Consider the following 19,446-nt stretch of genomic DNA (forward strand, 5'->3'; position numbering starts at 1 on the left):
AGTTTATCGTGTCGTTACTCAGTTAAGTTAAAACAACACACGTAGCGGTATGTTCATGACGATTCGACCTGCCCTGTGCTGACTGGTAGTGATATTTCTATCGGAAATGAGTCAATCGCATCCGAACCTAACTGTAATTGACGTGCACTAAACTGATGGATACCTCGCACCTGTCACTTGTACACTTATTTGGTCTGTGTGACAACTGATTAGTTGTAGGTGTGAGGCGCTACCCCAGTGTTTGTAGAGAGGTTGTAATTGGACCAGACGTAGGATTTTTTACGCATTTTATTGATTGACTGCTTTTGTAATTGCTGTGCCCCTTCCGCAAAGATTGCGATTGTTATTCGTTTAACGCTGATTTATTTTTAAAAAAATGCAGTAGCGGTCGATAATTAACTGAGGTATACTACATCGTTTGACCCTAATTGATCTTTCGGGTAACCTTTAAGCCCTTGGACATAAAAATCGAATTTATTCACATTTTGGGCAACCAATAAACGTCCCCATTGTCTTTTGGTACAGTTTCACAAAAGAGCTTAATATCAAACAATGCACAAATTACATAACACACAAATATTTTGTTAGAACCAAACACGGCGTTGCGGTGACATAACAGTTAAGGGTTACGACTTTATGTACGTCATTGCAACTATCATTTATTACTGTGCATCATTAGTCTATTGTGACAATTGCTACCGTTGAAATGACTCATTTAGACGTGATCTCATCGCGCTGTGATCGGTTACTATTCACGAATTCAAACGTTACCAATGGGTGTACGAGATCACATTGCTGTAACATAATCCCTCTCCTTGAATGCTGGGCCTTAGTTCTACAACCTCTGTCATTGTTTTGTCATTAATGGAAAACAGACAAGGGCACATTGGGTAGTCTGTTTTATTTCACCAGCCCTCTTGGTGAGACTATCAAGCTTTAATACGTGATGTGTCATAATGATTAATTATACATGCCAAATGACGAGGGAAATTTATGTAATATACTCTGTTTGCGTAATGTATTCAATTTTGATCGTTTGTAAATGTTTTCTTTTTTTTGAAAGGTTAGAATTTACATCATTTTATGGCGCAGTTTATTTTTACCTCAATTAACTTTTATACCCAATACCTAACAAGCCGAAGGGTGGGCAAAGAGTCATCTGACTCTTTTTTAAAAGAATTTCTGTCTGTATAATAATTACAAACACCATAAATAGAAAAAAAAGGTTTTAAGTGGCTTTGTACAGTCATGCTCTAAAACAAGAAAATTATAATCAAACCACTTAATCAATAAGTTATTTAGTCCTTCCTTATGCCCATTTTAAGCAACTTAACATTAAACTGCCGTGAGAGCTATTACGATTTCCATGTAACTTGGCATTGAAACTTAGCAGAGATCTAACCCCGAGCCATCGATATTCCCGCAGCTGTGCTAGTGGTTGCCAGTATGGGTTGTCTAATATGCTAGATTAGTCTCAAGCAATTACATTACAAGGGCGATGACAGACTTTTAAAGCAGCAGCTCTGTGAGATTATTCTTAAGTTGATTCGACCTAACGATTCGTCCCTGTGATAACATTACTGAGGTGTTGAAAAGGTAATTGGTATTTATTTTCTGTCAATCAAGTACCGTTGGTTTTGCGCAATTGACTTGCTTCCCAGGGGGTTGTGGTTGAAATCTAAGCATCCTATACAAGTTTTGTTTGGTAATACAAGCAAACGTAAGAAGAACAAAAAAACTGTTTTATTTTTGCCTTTGTTCTGTTTCAGTGCAAAACATATTAACACGCAGTTGTTCAATGTTTTTTACTACACTATGTTTTTTGCCAAGTAATGCCAAATTTTGGTGGTTGATAAACCGTTCCCACGATCGTGTAGGCCTTTGTGACGTCACATAGCATCTCTGGTTTTGCATCTTGAGCAAAGTGACGTGATACTCGATTCGCTTCAACCTGAAAAAAAAACATTTTTGATAAAACACAGCTTTTGCGTATAGTATTTACTACATAGTTGCACGAAAGTATTGTAGCATGGTATGACTTGACCGTGCAATTTGCAAGTGAACTCAAAGGCATTGGTATTTACCGAGATATTAAAATCAATTATATATTTGCTCTTTCCACAAAGACCGCTCGTATCTACGTATATACTGGTTTATTTCTTAAGTTCGACCTTTAAGATGTTGAACTCGTCTTAGGTCTTAAGCTTCTGCGGCTGTATGCCCTTGGGAAGATTTGCGCAATTGATATAATTGTTGGCTCAGTCTGATACACAGTCGCCGTGTTATTTGTAATTATGAGCTGAATGTCGAGTATTTTAAGTAGCACAATTCAACTGGTTGCATGTACAGTCTTTTGATTTGTACTTCATTACGAAACATGTTGTTTTGACCTAAGGTTTGGTTGCATCAATGTAACACCGTATTCTAGGGTAATAGCTTTACCATAATTGTTTCCACACAATCTAAGCTAAACAAGACCACGAAAAAATAGTATAGCTTTGTAATTATGTCAAATTGAACCTGTAGCCTGTACATTGTAACAAATACCCGTTCGGACACTAGGTATCAATTTCCTAAGTCAAAACAATGGAAATCCAAACAGCCTTAGGCAACGTACTGTTTGTAATAGTTTGCTTTTCCACCCCAAGGGGACGAAAACCCGCCGTTCGTAATCGATTTGAGATTTTCCTTGATAGAGTGGGCGCCAACCGCTAAGTCTTAATCTGTCTTCTCTATTGTTTTGAACGTAATTCGCTTACACCTTGACGCTGGTATGACCTCATGATCGACACCGGTTCAATGTTGTTACCGTTAATGATGACAGAACATTAAATGGAAAGAATATGCAACAATCTTTTATGACATGTTGTTTTGTGGGGAATTGTAACATACGGTAAAATCTGCGTTATGTATTCGACCAAAAGGTTGAAAAAAATGCATGATATACTCATACGCATGTAAGCTTCCATATCAAGAACATTTTAATGCAGTTTTTACAATATATAGTCGTGGGTAGATGTGTTGAGGACTTATAGTAAAATATCAGGTTTATTCTGGTAAACGACCAATTTGAAATTCACAATCCTGATGGTCCCTTTAAATATATGTTCTATGGTAGCAGCCCCCAAAAATGCGGTTTGGCCGAGTTTGCTAGCTGTACTGTTTACTGCTTGTGAACAGATACCTTGTAGTAGTCACAGGCAGAGCATAATCCTGTTCTTGACATAGTTTCGTATCCGTACCCTTAGCATTGTATTCTGCACTAACGTTTACATTTAGACGAGGTTCAATAGCACGCAGCGCATTGAGTAAGCACTTGAACAGGCATATGAAACTACTTGGCCTAGTTCCAATGCCGTGTTAAAAACAACAATCCCATTTGTAAATACATTCCTTAAAACGAGATAGGAAAACAATTTTGGTTCAAATTTTTGGGATAATACTGAACAGGTTATTTTTTCCCATAGGTCCAAGTTTCAAACATGTAGGATGTAATTTCGAAATATACGTGATGTTAACTTGGCATTTTATTGTTCAATGCAATTATTGGCTTCAATGTTATGTTGCTGGGGTCGGCCAGGCAACGACGTATTACGAAACAAATTGTATTAAAATTTATTTACGGTAAATATGACTTCCGCCAATTATTATTCACCCGATGTCACATGTAATTAAATTACTTTTGTTTACTGTAACGTGGATCCATTTTTTTTTGTTTTTGGTAGTTTATGTAACTCAGTCATATACGGCACAATTGTAGCGGTATCTTGTGGATGTTTTTTTTTGCGAGGAAGTATTTCCTTACTGCTCTGACTTCACACGCTATACCTGCGTTTAGGAGGTCTTCAGACGTTTGCGTGTATTTTGATTGGCACTACGAGGGGAAGCGAAAATGGGTCTTCCGAGTTCACCAGGTTGTCTAAAATTCATTTTAATTTTATTTCTTGTTTTTCCGTATCCTTTTTTCACATCTGATAACACTAATTTTTTGATTGGGTTTCTATTGGTAGGCCTAAGTTTAAAAAGTGTCATTTGGTCAACGATGAAATTAAAATGGATCAAAATTCAATTTCCCTATACGCAGAGTAGCTTAAACGAGCAGTGCAGTACTGGCTGTTTTAAAGCAGGGTTCTGACTACTATGTTAAACAGCCAGTCCTAATTGCTGTCAGTCTTTTACCAAGTTTCATTTCCAAGTGACAAGCGTTAGTGAAGGCTGTCAGACATTATACTAGAGTTTTTTTGCCATTTCCTTTCTTAACCCATCAATCATACCACACTTACCTGTGCTGATGACTTAAATCCCATTGGTTCTCACAATAATTTTATTCCGCCTTGTAATGCCTTGCACTCCTGTGAACCCAGTATCTCACCTTTTAACCGCACGCCAACACATTAAAGGAAGCCAGCTATCATAGATGTGACCGGAATTGCGATAAAATACGTGGTAACAAAGATATTTACAAAAAATATGAAGAGCATGTGGCCATATCCCTTAGTTAATTCACTAACAGTGGTTTAGTAAACATTGCAACATATAGATAAGCATCGAATGAAAAATTTGTAAGCCAATTAATTCATTTTCTTGTTTGGTAATATTTGTGCTAACCCGTTTCTGTTCCCTAACTGTAAGGTTTATACACTTTTAGATTCATTCAATAGTGATAAAAAGCATGTTTACGATAGGGTATGCATAAAAAGTTGGGCTTTAGTTTCTGAAAACCACTTTGGTAATTTACCATTTTGACCCCACGCTTAAACATTAAGGGTTTCTAAACTGGTCTCTGTCCTTTATTAATTGACACAAAAATGTAATATAAGTTTCGTAGGTTACATAGAAAAAAAAAAAAAAAAAAAAAAAAATTTTCCTAAATTGGTAGACAATAACTTTCTATATACATAATACGAAAATAGTTTGAGTGAAGAATTTTCGGAAACGTTTAACTTATTTTCGATTTCGGGTTACCTTGATTGATTATGAGTTCACCTAAATATTTACTAAACAAAATTCAGAACGAAGTTAGTAGAAAAAGTCAAAAGGTGAACCACAGCATATTTTCCACTTTGTCAAATCTCGATTATCTTTAGCTACATTTATTTTACTGTTAATGGGTTACTTTAGCTGACTAACGATCCAGTGTATTTTTAAAACCTTAGCGTCCTCGTTTGACGTTTTGACTCTTCTGTGGTACCCAGTATTAAAGCGTTGGTGTAAAAGGATTTATTTGGTTCACCAGCTGAAAGGAAATGTTGACATTTACAGAAGCAGAGGCCGCGTCTTACACAAACACACAATCTATATAATATTATCATTAAACTGTATGCAAGCAGTGGCATCACAGAAATGACCTTTCTATGACCTGTTCCGCGAACTCGCCACGTCTTGCGTTTTCATCGGTTGTAGGAATTTGATTTTCCTGAGATTCTGTGGTCTGTTGCCATTTCGTTTCCAGTCTGGTTGCGGGTTTGTCGATTTAAATACAAACTGGGCTTTTTGTACTGTTGCTGTTTCGGGTTGGCCGGTTGCAGGTTGGCGCAGCGCTTGGTTACCACAAATTTAATATCATGCGGAAATACGCAATTCGTACCAAAGCGGCTACCGACAGGATTGTTTACGTGCAAATGCTGGGCCGCGAGAGAAAGGCGCAGGCGATTAAGAGTCAAAGGCGCGACAGAACGAGAAAAAGGCAACCGATGACGAGAGAAGAAGAGAGAAAAAGAGCAATGCGTGAGCGGGGCCGCAGAATTTTTTGGTACTGGTTGCCAAACAGGCATTGGGTGTTTCTGTGTGTGCTAGGCTTGATGTACTGCGCTGCTGACGACAGTAGTGGCCTTATCCGCCAGCCAGGAAGTCGACATTGCGCCTGATCGCTGTTGTACATTGCATGTAGTGCGGTGGCCAACGCATTGATAAGAGCATTGCGCCGTGTAATAAACTTGTCAGTTTCCCACGTTTGCAGTTTGAAATAGCTTACCGTAAACCAGTGCAGAAGCAATCTATATTATACCATTAGTGGAAGCTGTTTTGCAGTGTAAAAACGTGTTGCCAAAAAGCTACCATACATCCGTTATCTGTATGATCTAGTTCGTAGTTTTTTCTGGATTAAAATAAGTGTAAACTATTTTAGTTTGTCTGCTTGCGTGTTAAACATGCAGTCAGCAGCTCGTTAAACCATCACGTAATGCACAAGGCGTGGATTTTGCGTGTCTGTTGCCTAATGATAATGATTACCACAATCCAGTGGTACAAGGTCAAACCTGGGTCATCGTGAGGCTCGAATTGTCGAATGTGTTAATCCAGTTGTCTTGTTACATCACAATGGCCTACCTTAGGGTTTTTCCCGCGTTTTATATTACTGCAGAAAAGATAGCAGATTCAATTTAATTAAAAGCTTTATTCTATGTTGTAGCTGTTGGAGGCAGATAAATTCGGAAATAATAACCCAAAGCGTTCAAAGTTTGCAGAAAATGTCTGTTTAGATTTTGCCACAGCCCCAATCAGTTGTTTATGTCGTGACGCAAGCCATATGAATATTGCATGTGGTTTGCGTTGCTCGGGTTTACGAAATTAAGCCCTTGTCTAGTCAGCAGACTGTTAAACCTAATTATTATTATACTCTGTGTATTCTGAACAGCTTTGTGACTCAAAACATAGGTTGTCATACACTTTACAAAACACTGCTTGTGGCACGTTTCCATGCTGCTGCAAGAGTGACTACAAATAGCAACTTTGCTACAAAAACAACGTTTTGAACCATCAAAAATCAAAATCTTCATCGTAATTTGACTCGATCACTGCCATCATAATGACGATGGAATTTCAACAGCAATGGAGGAATCGCATGAACGGGATTCTGATGGACATTTTTACCCCAACAACCAGCAGTATGGGTGGGGGTATGGGCAATGGTGTGGGCTGTATGTATGGCGGTATGCATACAGTGATGGATTCACCACCACCTTTGCATAATCTCTCTATTAACCCGCAGAATAATTATCACCACAACCAATTTTACCAATGGGAGAACAATCAAAGATGTATGTATTCTCTGTTGTTTTTTTCATGAGGTTTTTAGTTTTTCTCGATGCAAAGTTGTTTTTAAAACTCCATAAATGTCGATAAGCGATAATTTTCTTGAAAAAAAAACTGTTTGGAAGCCTAAAGCAAAACTATGCATCCAATTAAATTAAGGTTTAATTAAGAATGTATAAATTTTAATTGTTTTGCCAAACTTTGTGCTCTATGCTTTGCGTAATGAAAAATAGGAAAGTACTGTCACAGTCAACATGGGGAATTGTTTAGCTATTTTAGCTGTCCGTCAAAAGGAAATCACTTCCGTGCTGTGTTTGTTGATACACCTGGTCAATTTGCAGCCGTATATAGTTGTTTTGAAATCTGGACAATGTGACCCATTGCAAGTTCACACCGCGCTGTAATCGGTGGTCAAAAAACCCAGCATGTGTATACACCTTAGGCGATGCGTCGTGGTTTGTTGCCTTTTGCGTCCGAACTAAACTTTTGTTTGTGGCAGGAGCTTCTAACAAGGCACTGTCTAATCACGCAAACTGTTTGCTCTTTACCAAGCGCGCTTTTTGGATCCCTTCCGAACCATGCGTTGTGCACTACTGCACTGTTAGGTCTTTGGGTCATTTTTTCTTGGCTGGTTACCGAAACTCATATCATGCTACCGTTTTAAATACGTTATGATAGCAATTTTTGTTTCATGATTCTTAACTAACAAAAGGGCGACAGACCGTATAATGTGTTGTTTAACTTGACAAGTTTGGTTGTAGCAAGACCAAAACTTTGCCACGCGTCAAGCAGGCATGTGCAAAACGATTTGTTGCTACATAACAGCGTCTTGTTAAACGAGCTTAACGTATATTGGTCTTGAGGCGAAACGGCACTTCGCCGATCCCGAGGGACAGTGCATTAAATACCCAAGGGAGTGGCAACAAATGATTTGGCGTTGGTTCTGTGATCGTTCTACAGGGCCTTAACTGATGTCGGCGACGTTTTATATATAGACACGCCAATGGGGCATGTTTCAGCAAGACTAAAGAATCAAAGTTGCAGCGGTACCTCTTTATCCATTGGTCATCTGATATTTTGTCTTAGTGTACTTCCCAACATTACTTTCCAGACCACATACTGGACTTTCTACTAGTCCCACTGGAAAAACAACCACCTTTTATTTCTATTCCCCTTAGTCCAATGGTATCAATTTACTACAAAAAAAAACATTGTTCTGTTCGAAGTAATAAACTTCAAAACATTTGCATTATGTCTTTCAGTTCTTATTTCAAGCGCATCCGACCATACAGTTTGTAAGTCTTATGACCTTTTTGACCTTGACAACCGTGAAATTTACCCTTCACTTACCAAAACAAATGGACTGACAACCGATAATAACGTCTTTGCTTAGCCGAAATCAATTCCGTGAAAAAAAAAGCAAAAAACTAATAATGTAATCAATTCTTTCTGTGCTTGCTTGGAAATAAAGTCAAAAACTCTTTGTATCTTATCAATAGTAATGTCGATTATCAGTGTAATTATTAACATTACGCACTCCTTTAAAGCAGAATACAGTTAAAAATAAGGACTTTTTAAAGATTGTTAAAAATATTGTTATGGCTGAAGCCAAAAATGTCTATGTAGACCATGCTCTAGCCATACCGTCGTCATGAGCGGGCAAAATATTTGTGTGTTGCAATGTGAACACGATGTGCAATAACGACGCAGCAATACAACTCACGTTGCACAACTATATCAGTCTCGTTTTGCTCACGTTTTGGCTACGAGATGTTCTTCATTTATTTGTTCGGATAATTTGCCAACACAACGATAGATGACACGAATTCACTGCATCCAACGAGCAAGTCACGCTTGTATTCGATCTAACTTCCCCGCATGTGATGTTGTACTGTGACGAGAGTTTGTCACTTTGCGTCGAGTTAACTGCAAAGAAATGTGGTGCAATGGCGTAGGTGGCCAGCAGAAAGGATGTGAAAATTCTAACCCTTCCCGTTCTGTATACCTTTTTCGTCCAAAACAAAACTTAGCATTAGAATTTTCATCGGTGCAAAATTATTTCGGTTGTCAATAAGTGTATTTGGTGTTTTTAGCCCGGTTATCTGTTTTAGGTCCATGTCTAGTCTTTTTAAGTATCTGTGACATTGTAGCTTGTAGGTGCGTTTTGGATAAGTTGTGTGATAATAGTCTACTTAACTCCTCAAGCTTTTCAAACCAGTTGCATTGCTGCAACCGTCAACTAAAAGCAATTTCTCTTACACATAATCTTCTAATCTTCTGTCATCATCCAAGGAATATGACTCACATGTTGTTCAATCTCGTGTCTGTGTTTACCATAAACATTTCTAAACTTTCTGGCAAACAATTTAAAAATGCATGACCAAGTCTATGCCCTTTATTGGTAACGCAAACTATAATCTAATTACCAAAGTGCGGGATTATGCTTGAAAGTTTTTGCTGATTTTTTGCCCTTTCATGATTCTTTTGTTGTCGGCGGTGGTGTTTTAACTGTAAACACCTTCGGTAGACGGAGGTAATCAATCTTAATCGTTTTTTTGTAAGTTTTAAGCAAGCTTTTAAACAATGCGGCGGTCTGTTTAAATACGGCCCCTTATAAGGTATTCCCTCATATGTGTCTATGTTTTTGTGTTCATAAGAAGTTAATTGCAAGAAATAACGGTTGCATAGGTTTGTGTCCGTATGTGGTTATATGCGATAGGTTGTTGTAGCGCAGGTCGCATGTTTGTCTGCTGTGTTCTGTTTTATGTTGTTTGCTCGTCGCCGCATCTCCGCAAACACAAACGGCGTTCCAGGAATTCCAAAGCCAAACTCAACATTTCTGCACCCGTACAGACATTTAAGTTGTCGACCGTTTTTTGATGTACATAATTCAGACTGCAAGTCCGGCATTTTGCTCGACCCGCTGGCATGACCAACAAACCGCTATTGGCGTTTGAAATGCTGACGCAGATGCATTTCAATGCGTCAGAAGTTAACCGTCGCAGATCTGCTGCGTTTGAATGATTAACGAGAGTCGAATGTGCTTTGATGTGGCAGTAAACAGGCCCCGACTGACTAATTGCGACAAACTGACCGTCAGTGTAATTAGGCTACATGCTGGCAATTTCACGGCCCATTTGTTCATGTACAATGCCAATATCTTAAAATTGCGTTTTACTGCTTGTTGACAGCTTGTACAGCTTGTCGTAAGACCATGGTTTATTGTAGTCGTTTCGATGGACAAATGATTTGCTTTAGGATAATAAAAACTACAATTGTGTCACTTGCTATCTGATGACTTTGTAAAACGCCTACCCTTGGATGTGTAATACAAAAAGCGACTAGTTTATGGTATTACGTTGCACTCTTGATGGCACAACATCAATATTTCGTACAGGTGACATTATTCTAAAAATTGCCCGGGTTTTCCTGCAACCTTTTGTTATTTTAAACAAGGGAAACCATAGCCCTTCAACCTGTTCGCAGACCACACAGCCATTACCTCTTCCATGTTTGTCATTTAATTAGTTGCAGATCGCACTTAGTATTAGAACCCGCTTTTCTCTTGTAGTGTATGGAAGCAAAGGCACATTTTGAATTCCTCGTGACTGTAAGAGCAGTGCCAGTGACGCACAACGCAAAATGTCCACAACTCTACCACTTTACCGCTTTGTCGTTTGAGTGACACTTGATCAGTTGAGAAGCATGTTGCCTTTAGTGTCTCCGTCCACTCCAACACTCTACTCTCAACGAACACACTTTTATGCGTTGTTTTGTGCAAACAAACTGATATAAGTGATTGAGAATGCCCATGTTCACCACGTTTTCAAAAAAAAATGCAAGTAGAAATGTAAAAACATAACATTCTAGGACGAATTAACAACATAAACACATATAGAACCGGTGACAGTGTTCTTAGTCGATGTGTAACTTGCAATCTTGTTAAATTAAAATGCAACATCAGTGAATTACCCAGTAGTCTGTGACAAATGGGAAACGTTCTTTCTGCAAGCTTCTGTAAAAGGTTCCTTGATGTGGTTATGGGTGGGGAACGAATGTTTTAGCCTTGCCTTTACAACTGACAGTTGATGAGCTCTTCCACCTTTCAAGCTGAAATCAGTTGCAAGAGTGTTGGTAGTTATCAAACCTTATGTGTCCATCAATAATCTCTGCTCGTTGGTACGCCACGCTGTTTGAAACAACGGCCCTCACCACTTCAAGCGGCCTATGTCGCACCTTACCGGACGAAATACCTCTCAAAATCACTTCACTGTGCGTTTTTCCACTTTATTTGTGCGTTTCATTCACAATCGATAGAATAGTCGTCATATACTGGTGCATTCTTTTGAGTTAAAAGAAAGATTATACTCGAACCGTTTGAATCTAAAAACTTCCTGTGGCGTTGTGAACTTGAGTGTCTACTATTTTCAGTATCTTAAGGAAAGCTTGTGTAAACGTTACATCAAAGTCTTAAACAAATCAAACATAACTTAGTCGTTATTCAACCCTGTCGGTTGGATGTATTGGAATTTCCAACCACACTGTCTATTGGCTTTCACTTTTAATCCCCAAGAATTTTATTCATAAAATTAAATTTATTGTATTTTTTTTTCAGCATCACCAGACAGTGTGGGCTTGTCTTCAACTGGGAGCAGCTATTCAGGTTCCGAATCCGAAGGTCTAAGCCACGTGGGCCAGTCTTGTCCACCTTCTCCACCACCACCTCCTCGCACCTACAAACCATGCTTCGTTTGTGGCGACAAGTCATCTGGATATCATTACGGCGTTGCTTCCTGCGAAGGCTGCAAGGTAAAACATAGTGATAGAACAGGGCTGCGTTGGTCTTGAAGTAAAATTGATGTCAAGCAAGCGGGTTTTAGTTCGTTAGTAGTTTACCTAAACTACGCTTTGTTAAAAGTACTAATATTTTGTTGCAAAATGCCAGGGAAGACAGTAGTCCAACCTCAGCTGTTTTTAGATATGTACCCATCGTAAACATAGACAACAGTATGCAAATAAGTTCTAAAATAGAACGGCATGTGTGATATCAACTCACAAACAATTTTAAAAGTGAGAAAATATTCCTAATTGCAAGATACCACATCACCATTCAAACCCAGTCCACAAACACTAATGTCTAACAAAGACAATTTCACATTAATACAAAATATCCTGCAATGTGTTTTGAACACTGATACAAAATAGACACCACTGCTTGACATGACATGAATTTTGTTTGTAAGACATGGCAGAGGTCTTGGGAATTCGTGTTTACATCAGTTTTCGTGTGTACTTATCCCCAGCCGTCGTTCCCAATCGTGATGAACATTTGCATATGACGTGAACGCTGCACGTTTTAGCAGACTGCTTTTGTGGTAAATGTTACATTTCCATTTGCAGTAGGACTTTTTATTTGGGCGCATAAAACGCATGCAATTGACCTTAACAAAAACGTAACAGTCAAAAAAACTTGCATATAGTGAACACATTTTGTTACAAATATTTTCTACCCGAAATCATGGTAAAATATTTGTACTAAATCGTGTTCACTAAGCAGAAGTTGTCTAGTTTTTATCTAGGTCTTTCAAATTTGTTCCTAGATATCAAATTAAAGCTCAAAAGGAAATTAAAAAATCACCATTCCGTTGTTTGACAATTCAACTAAGCGGTCGTATTTTAGTGAGTTCGCTGCAGTTAATTGCGTTTAGAACACAAACAGTCTCCTAATCAATTTTAATATTGCGGCTTGACAAAACACAATCAAAGCCAAGCCGCAATCACGACTGGAACAAAAGACTAAAAGCGGTTGACGTCTCCTGTCATCATTGTTAGCGGGGTACGACGTTAATCGTTCCAACAATGAAACCCAGAGTGCAACCCACTTTTGAATATGACTTGATGTTTGGGAACCTGCTGTGATGTGCTGGAAACTCCACCCAGGGGGCATAACGTCGCTGATCTGTTTAATGGGCGTAGAATTGTTGACTTGCCTGTGGTTTCCGCACCCATAAATAGCGCATGAGAAATGAGACTTCACTGAAATGACTCCTTTCACACCGAATTCATTTCTGACAAAGCAGTGGCAAAATTTTGTTTTACCTGGTATGGTCGCAAAAGTAAACACATTTCAAAGCAGTCAACAAGCATCTAATCTAATGAGGAACAAACAAGTCATTATTTTTCAATGGAACATTACGTTTCGTCAGCAACTTGTGTCATTCTCAAATGAACTGTTGCTGTCGAAACGTCATGTTCCATACAAATATGTATTGGCTTGTTTGTTTCTCGAAAGTATCTTCAAAACCGTTAAGTTGGTACCTAAACATGTATCTAAAATGGAAATAAATCAGTCCCCCTGCAACTATTCTTGCCACAGGATTATATTTTTCCACAAATAAATTGACTTATTTTTATTTGATCAACCAGTAGTTCATAATGGTCGAAGTACGTAATGTGACGTCCTAATGTGAGCTAATGTTGTACGGTCGGTCCCAGAGGAATTGGCGAAACAGAATGACTAACCAACCTTATTCGCATACAATTGTTTCGTTAAGCAAACGTTACTAAAAGTCAGTGGTAACGTTCATTGATAATGATAGCCTTGTACTTTATATGCATTGTCCACATATAAAATCGAAATATATTTCACTTTATTTCACGTGACTCAAATGGATATAAACGGGTGTAACTGATGTGGTCTTCATATCACTGTTGATGGCATGGGCATTTGCCGAAACTTATGAAAAATAAAGCATGACGCTTTTTACGTTTATTTGGGCCGTTATTTTCATCATTAAACTTCTGAACAGATCCGTATATAGTGTTCAAAAATCGAATTTATACAGCAAAATTCTCTTGTTAAAGAAACGGTACATTCTGTAAAATTAGTGGTAACGATTCCGAATTACATTTGTTAGTTTAATCGATAAAACCAAAACTTGGAAGAAAGCAACTTCAACCTGCAAGCAATTTCGCAAAACCGATTTTAATGACCTCGATTTGAAGGCGGGGGAAATAAAGAAGACCGTCGCCACCCTTGATGCCAATGATCGATCGCCACTTGTCTTGACAGCTCTGTCGGTTTGTGCGGGTCGCCGCCAAAACGATCGGACATGTGTGTCACTCAGTTTTGACAAGCTGTCGATAGTTGTGTCAACGTCTTTTTGTTAGCTGCATTCTGTGAGCTTTAAAGCGCTTACAAATACTAAATCAATGCCTTTGGTACTAAAGTACAGTTTATGTCTGGTATTTAAAATTCCCAATGGGCCTTTGAGGTATCTCCATGGTAGACCTAGAAATATCACAGTAATAAACTTTTCCGCAAATTTATTTTATAAATGGGTCCGCAACATGTAAAAAAATCTGCATCTTAATTGGTTAATCAATCTATAGAAAAACAGCGCGCTACCAATATTTATGTGTCCCCTTCCCTGAAGGGGACACATATTGATTTTACTCAAAATGTTTTTGTTTTTTTCTTATTTTTTCTTCTACCCAAAGTTTGTCCGACTCGTTTTTCCATCAAATCCTTGATGGATTTGGATGAAATTTACACAGATGGTAGATGTAGTTATGTAGATGTGCATCCCACTTTGTTTTTGTTGATAACCCCAGTATTTACCCCGCTAGCCCCCTAAAATGGGTATTTTTTCCCCGAAGTTTGTCCGACTCGTTTTTCCGTCAAATGTTTGATGGCTTTGGCTGAAATTTACACAAATGGTAGATGTAGTTATGTAGATGTGCATCCCACTTTGTTTTTGTTGATAACCCCAGTATTTACCCCGCTCGCCCCCTAAAATGGGTGTTTTTACCCCGAAGTTTGTCCGACTTGTTTTACCATCAAATGTTTGATGGATTTGGCTGAAATTTACACAGATGGTAGATATAGTTATGTAGATGTGCATCCCACTTTGTTTTGTTGATAACCCCGTTATTTACCCCGTAAGCCCCTAAAATGGGTGAGTTTTTAAACAGTGTCAGAATTGGCTGAAATTTGGATTTCTTGTATAGTATGCCATTTATATGTCCCTATGACGTCAGAAACATTAACGGTTGTTGCTTAAAACACCTCTAGTGGTTGAAATTTTAAACATTGGCAGATTAGGCTGAAATTTTGCAGTACTATTGATTGAGTCATTGTGGTTTTTACATATTTTTTAGTTTGTGTGTCGAACCCAATTAGTTGCTCTACTAGCCCCCTAAAATGGGTCAGTTTTTTAAAACGTTAAATAGGACATACTTTAAACAATATCTGGGGTGAATCTAATTTTATAGCTTGTATTCATAGTATTATTATTTAAGCCCAGTGCCGATCACTGTGTTTTACCTTACATCACCCGACTTTCTCATGGTTATCTCTTGAATTGCATTATTTTCAACTTTACATGTGTGGGGACCCATGAGTTTTTGCCTGCAGAAACGACTAAAGTTATAAAAGACGATGGCTAATATGGGACCCAATACAAAATAAGCATAGGAAATATATTTATGTTTTAAAATAGGTTATAGTGTATATGCAAGGGCAATATGTGCTAAGCCACCCTTCTAGTTTAAACAGGCCTCTATAAGTTGTTTCCATGCTGCACTGCAAAAACCCTGTTGCCAAGCTCGTTGGAAGCCATATTTTAAGTGCATTAATGCTGCACTTCGCTTTAACCTCAACTTATCATAGATTTCATGTTAAAACCCAAGCACAATGTGCTAATGTAACATAATGAGTAAACATCCGTTGTTTATGCTTCTAAACAAACCCACACACGGGATGTGCATTTATGCCGTATACAGGTTCAGTCTAACCTTGCGTAACTTGGTGACCTGTACTTGAATTGTCGATGCACAAAAACAAATCACTCGTCGTGTAAAGTGTTTCTATTGACGTGTTAAGTCGCGATGACTTCATAGTGGTGGCGCCTTGAAGCGGTCAGTTACTTTTATCCTCGCCAACCCTAATTCCGGACCCTTAAGGGTGAATGACCGCTGGATCTTTGCCGCGTGTCGCGCACAACGTGTTGTTTTTTAGTGTACAGAGCTTGTCATGTCTGAGTATGGGAAACTTGGTTATAAGGTTTATTTCGTGTGGCGCTAAGAAAATTTACATGTAGTTCATAATGGTTCAAAACCAAAGTAAGTATAACCGCCTAAAAATATAGTTTTGATAAAATGGGACAAATGTGGTGGAAATAGATAAAATGTGGTGAAAACAATATTACCGTACGTTATGGGGATTCGAATGTAATGTTTGTTATGTCATTAAACCCCTATATGCTGTTAAAAGTAAACCCCTTACAATGTTTAAATTGTGCCCTAAAAAGATGTTTTGGACCGTCAAAACGACACAAATTAAAAAGAATCAAAAATATCCCTTAAGATGTTGCGGCCAAAAATGTGTCATAAAAGCCCTTCAAAATCCCACTGACACACATTTACAGCTTGAGAAAAGGCGGACTAACTGTCACCTGTCAGCTAAAACCACCTCTAGTCACTCTACCATGCGTGTCCAAGTTGTTTTACTCGACCACAGAGCGCCAGAGTCTTTTGATGACTTGGTCCATTCTACCAGCAGCTACCCAAGACCCATTGGTGTACTTTTTTCACGTGCCTTGGTATTACTGATGCGTACCGTTGCAACAACAACCGCGTCCTTATTATGAGTCTGACTCCAGTGGAACGAAAACCGGCTGAGATCAGGTTACCGTTTGCGTTGGGGGCCCTGTTGACGTGTTTGGCTGCCTTTGTTGTGAAGCTTGGGAAATCACTTTAGGCTGCCAGTTCGTATAAAGATTTACAGTACGATTATACCTCAAAAAGTTAATGTCATTGATAAACGTTCAATATCCATCTATTTACAGTATGTTAGGTTGGCAGTTTATGTAAATAATCTCAATCCGATTTTACCTTAAATTCCCATTTATAACAAATGGTTTTCAGCTTGTATTAACATTAAAAGCATGAAAAAAATCAAATAATTGATGTTTTGCCCAAAACGTTAAAATAGTTAATTCTTACTACTGAAGGTGGTTGTAATCTTGTCAGCTAACCATTTATGAAGTGCCATATTACCTAAACCTAAACCGTTTTTGGAATGTTTTTTTTTTCTGGCCTCTGATCAACATTCCGCAAACGCAGTTTCCCAAAGCGTCGGCGACCACAGTTTGTCACGTGACACAGGCCAAGTTGAGTGATCTGACGTCACACAAACATGCACCGTTCCTTTCATCCATATTTGGTCTGCTTTTTTAAAACCGTTGGTATCGATGACCAATTTTAACAGAAACACAACAATACTTTTTATTTGCCATACTCCTTTTTTCAAATTAATGACATTATCTCTTGCACAATATAAACAGCGAGGGTGTCGAAACCAGTAATAAGACCAGACATGTGCTTTATTTGCAAAGTCATCGCGAATTCATTTAACCCTGCTCGTTTATCCTCGTTTCAACTCTATCGTGCAATGCGCAAAGCAGGGACGTATTATTTCATGATATTGTTAGCGCTGTCACTTTTTATGCTGATCACACCATGTCCCTTTAGTGCATTTGGATTGATGACTGCACGCTTAAATTGAGTCAAAACTGTTTTTCAAGCCACCTGATTTTTTTCTGGTATCACGATCTTTGTGTTTTAGACAAAGTAATCTTGGCCAACATAAATAGATACTTTATTAAAAGTTCTCAGAAGAGAAAGCGGAAATCTGCGACTTCCAGTAAGCCCTGGAACCAATACAACATGTTTGGCGGCATTGCGTGTAAAAATAACATCGGTTCATAACATATGTGCCAACCATGGAAACTATTCGGGACTTTGCCTGGTTTTGGTATGAAATGTCGCCAAAAACAAGATGGCCGACATTTTTGTCAAAAGTCGTCCAAATCGGATACAATTTTAAGGCTTGGTCAGGCAACGTAACTGCTTGAAAAACCAGTATGCTCACTCAAATGGAAACTTTTACCAGTCACCAAATTTGGCTTACAGTAGCCAATTAGTGTCTGGCGGGCCGAATCGTAGTTGGAAACATGTCTGACGGCAACCGGACCTTTTTATTTTTAGCTTCTGGTGCATTGACTTGGTTCTACACGGTCCAACTCCCGGCCTGTAATGTAACGCCATGTGTGTTTAGCGCGAAATACGCCCACTGACTGGTTAAATGCAAATTTTTGTGAGAGCTGACGAACAAATCAAAACGTGCCATTGCTGACACGAAACTTTCAATCGCATATTTTGTTAGACTTTTGTTTGAAGGTGAAACGAACTATTAGCGTAACGTATACGCAACCAAAGACATTTTTGTGTTTCTTTTATCTGTGACTACCACTCTTAAATAGGGGTCAAATATATCAATAGCAGAAACAAATTTGTTTGAAGAATATGACACCCATGTTTTAAAAGCGATATACTTCTAATAACGCTATCACACTTATTGCAAATGAATAATGAACTTTTAAATCTGTATTTCTAATCGTCTTTGTCTCTTTTTAGGGTTTCTTTCGGCGCAGTGTTCAAAAGAACATGCAGTACACCTGTCATCGAACAAAGAACTGTGAGATCAACAAGTCTACACGAAGCAGGTGTCAGTTCTGTCGATTCCAGAAATGCATTAATGCTGGAATGCTTCGTGAATGTAAGTCCCTACAGGAAAACCGCATTGCAAATGTCATTTACTGCTGCAGTTGTGGTTTTGCGTTTCCATACATTATGTTCGTTTTTCCTTATTGGTCCGTAATGAACAAGAAAAAAAACGGTTATAATTTGTTTTTGGAAAGAATGATTTTGTTTGGCATAAAACCATATGCACGAAAATCAATTATTTCTTTTACCGTGCACCATTTGTTACAATGAATAAATTGATTAATATTGATTTGTAGACTAAACCAAAATTGTCAAACTGATCCTTTTCAGCATATAATGCTTATCCCTAAATAGCAAGTCATTTAAAACATACACTTAAATTTATCCCAAAAAAAATCCAAACAAAACTTTGGCTTGTAACATCATTGTTAAGACAAATAAATTGATTAATATTTATTTGCAGATTAAATCAAAAATGTCAATGCTGATATTCAGCGTTAAATGCCTATCTATATACCAAGTTATTTTATTACATGCGCTTGATAATTTAACCAAAAAAAATCTAAAGCCCAACTTTGGCTCGTTAAATTCGCCACAAAACAGAACCGTTTCGCTCTGCTGGTTACCACGACTCTTGTGTTGCCCTATGCCGGTCTGAGAACGACGGAAGCAATTCAACTCGCCAACGATAAGCAGGAAGCAGAGAGCAACTTTGAACCGCACCAGTCCAATCGCCGGCACAGAAAATAATCGCTTCTGACCTTCGTTTGAATGCCACATGCGTCCGCCTTCATCAAATCACATATGCTCAGCATGTGACCAACTGCTAGTTTTATCAAAATCGTG

General features: G+C 38.3%; 1 protein-coding gene across 2 annotated transcripts in view; it reads left to right on the plus strand.

The window, feature by feature from the left end:
• Positions 1-19,446, plus strand: part of LOC145204354 (retinoic acid receptor beta-like) — a 68,348-nt gene that overhangs the window by 41,628 nt on the left and 7,274 nt on the right. For both annotated transcript variants that reach the window (XM_080076867.1, XM_080076866.1), the window contains 2 exons: positions 11,648-11,841; positions 18,511-18,652. In XM_080076867.1, coding sequence (XP_079932993.1) covers positions 11,648-11,841; positions 18,511-18,652 — 336 coding nt within the window. The remainder of the gene's footprint in view (positions 1-11,647; positions 11,842-18,510; positions 18,653-19,446) is intronic.

The sequence above is a fragment of the Phallusia mammillata genome, chromosome 8, assembly GCF_965637545.1.
Source record: "Phallusia mammillata chromosome 8, kaPhaMamm4.hap1.1, whole genome shotgun sequence".
NCBI lineage: Eukaryota > Metazoa > Chordata > Ascidiacea > Phlebobranchia > Ascidiidae > Phallusia > Phallusia mammillata.